Here is a 3,159-nt window from a genome sequence, read left to right on the forward strand (position 1 = left end):
GATCGTTAGTTTTACAGTATTTTTTTGTTGTATGAATTTTGAATATCTATACTATTAAAAGGGGAGCAGTCTTGAAAAGTCGAATTATGCAAGTTGTTTGGACCCTTTCATTAGACTAACAATATTTATATTTTGATCCTACCTTATATTTCTCTAATTATGCAACATTTATTATTAATCTATTATATTAAAACAAATATCTTCCTAAAATTTTGTCTTTGATTTACTTTGCCTTTTTTATTTTTTATGCCTAACAACATTTATTGTCTTAAGCCGTATATTACTATAAATTTGTTTTTAAGATGATTAATTATAGTTTGATAGACTTAAAACTTTTCCACATCACGTATGTATTCTTGCTTGTGGAATGGCCAACACTTCAAACATCTCAATTTTGAATATTAATTACAGTGAAAATATTCAAACTGTACCACTTGATTAGTCGTTATCAATGATTTAAAGGAAGTGTGGAAAGATAATGTGTCTCTAACATAGCATGTCGGTTAGAGTCCTTAAATTTTTTTTTAGAGTCCTTAAAAACTTTAAAACCAGAAGATTCAAATTTAATATATTAAATTATATATGATTTATTCAAAATTATTGCAAATTAAAACAAGCAAATTGAATATTAAAAAGTCTTATATATTTTAAATTTATCCAATAAACATTACAATTTCTCAAAACTATAACTGAAAACCTGAATCTAAAATACCCAAATATACTTAATATACACACAATATTTCATATATTTTGAGTATTTGGTCGGATCTAGAATATGATACAGATCCGAACCGAGATCCATGGGTAAAAAAATACCAATAGGTATTTTTTGGACCGAAATGCAAACCAAATCTTTATTTTTGGTCGGTTTTGGTTAAGTTTTTGGATCCAAATAAAATATTCAGACTTAAGAGAGCTTTACATAAGAATGTATATACAAAACTTCAAATAAAATAATTCATAAATTATATTTAAAAAAAAATATTTAATTTAAAATAATACAGACTTTATAACATAATAATGTACAATTTTAAAATATTAATTTATACTAAATTTTTTATTTATAATTTAGGAAAACCCGCGCTTTGAAGCAAATTGCTGGAGTGTTTTATTCATAAATTACATCATTTTCATTTATACATTATTTCAGAAACAAATTGCTGGAGTGTTTTATTCAAAAAAGTCTTTGTGATGATATTGATTACACTCATTCATAAAAACATTAAATGATAGCCTGAATTAGTTAAGCAATAACTTAAACACATACCAGAGACTAGTGACGGTAACAGTATCCGTTAAACAACAGATTCATTTGAGTGGGGAATAGAAGCCGAGATGATGTTGAAATCCTAGGCATAGATTGTATCTCCTTTTGTCTCTCTTCAAGATTGCAGGTTGCTATGAGATTTATCTCCGCTCTCTTTAAACACTCTGAGTTAGCAAGAATGTATGACAATAGTTGTTTCTCATCATCTCTTCCTTCATAGTTGTTCCACACAAAGATCTCTAGATGAGATGACAAGCATCCCGGAATAGAACTCGGCTGGTTCCAGGGAGGTGATGGACTCTCATGTTCCTATATTAATATATATACACTTTAATTTGAATTAAGTTCATCAAACCTAGATGATGTTATAAGGGAGGAGTGTACTTACCGTGTGGATTGTAAGAAATTTCAATTGAGCAGAATTTTGAAGGAAAAACATAAGTGGTTCCAACCAATCTACTGTTTTTGTCAAGAAGTAAAACTCTATGAGCCGAGAGAATTTAACGTCGTTACTGCTACCAACCTGTAAGAAGAAAAGAAAAACATTAGTTGACTAAGCAACTACAACTACAAACAAAGGAGAGTGCCGGGTTAAGTAACTGTTACCATCGGATTGGTCAAACACAAGTACAGATGTTTGACAGAAGAAAGAGATTTCAGAAACTTGTCATCGGGGTAAATAACATGGCTTATGTTTGCCTCATCAAGACAAGACATGTTATCTATCAAGCAGCAGTCTTCGCAAACGGTAATTAAGCTTATATCATCTAGTGCAGGGGTATCTATTACCAACGACCCAATGAGATCATCATCATCATCATCATCGTCCCCTTCCTCTACGGGCTCATCCATGGGCCAAGCACTTTCATAATATAATGTTTTTAAGGAAGACACTTTCACCGTAAAGTTTGTCAAGTTGTCATCCTTACGTCGTTGCACCATCAGCCAGTGTAGAACAGAGGAACTTGATAAAAGTCCAGCAAGAGAGTCTTCGTCTTTGTACACCACGTCGATAAGAGAAAGATATAAGAGAGATGGTAGGTCAACCTGGGAAGGAACATCCACTAGAATCTTGTTAGATAGAACTAAATCAACGAGAGTGTCGCATGTGTGGAGGCTCTTTGGAAAGCTTGTGATCTCTGCGTTCCAAAGGAGATTGAGATCTAACTCGTGCACACCTCGATTAACTGCATTCTCAAGACACTTTTCCACATCTACGTCAACATGAGAATGTGGACCGAGTTCGATAGTCAGCCTCTCTAGTTTTGGTGCCTTATGGAGTTGCAAAGACTTCTCAACAAACCACCCAATGGTCCCGCTGCCGCTGTCTTTGTATTCGAGTGTAGGAAGCATAGTCCATATCAAACGCCATCGCTTAGACAAGATTGTGGTCGCTACTGCATCTTTTGTGGGGATGAAGTTCATGATCTCAAGAATCAAATCGTCAGGCAAATCACAGATCCGATTTTCCATCCTATCGAACCTTCCTTTTCCACTGGGACAAAACCCTGATTTATTTAAACCAACCTAAACAGACTTATATACTACAAAGAATTTTATTTTGTGGGCCACCACAATTTCCATTATTTTAAGAGACCAATACTTGAGCTTAAAAATTCACATATTTCCTTATTTCAATAAAATTGCTATATACATTGAAGCTACATAAATAACAAATAATAAATTTTCATAAAATCAAAATAGCTAAAAATATAATAACAAAATTTTAACACTGCGAACTAATTTTGAACTCAAAATTATACTCTAAATTCTAAACTTAAACCCTAAATCTAAACTCTAAACCCTAGATTTTTAATCCAAACCCAAGATCTTAAACACAAACCTAAAATCTAGACTAAAACTCTAAACCCTGAACCCTAAATCTATACTCG

At 32.5% G+C, this 3,159-nt stretch overlaps 1 protein-coding gene across 1 annotated transcript; it reads right to left on the reverse strand.

Annotated features, from left to right (window-relative positions):
* Window positions 1–1,160: 1,160 nt before the first annotated feature.
* LOC108809993 (putative F-box/FBD/LRR-repeat protein At1g22000) lies at window positions 1,161–2,856 on the reverse strand. Its single transcript, XM_018582122.2, has 3 exons — window positions 1,874–2,856; window positions 1,656–1,790; window positions 1,161–1,576 (listed from the first exon to the last, which is right to left on the reverse strand). The coding sequence occupies exons 1-3, from the start codon at window positions 2,738–2,740 to the stop codon at window positions 1,274–1,276; spliced, it is 1,305 nt and encodes a 434-aa protein (XP_018437624.2). The 5' UTR covers window positions 2,741–2,856; the 3' UTR covers window positions 1,161–1,273.
* Between the last annotated feature and the right edge of the window lie 303 nt (window positions 2,857–3,159).

Source organism: Raphanus sativus, chromosome 6, assembly GCF_000801105.2.
Source record: "Raphanus sativus cultivar WK10039 chromosome 6, ASM80110v3, whole genome shotgun sequence".
Taxonomy (NCBI): Eukaryota; Viridiplantae; Streptophyta; class Magnoliopsida; order Brassicales; family Brassicaceae; genus Raphanus; species Raphanus sativus.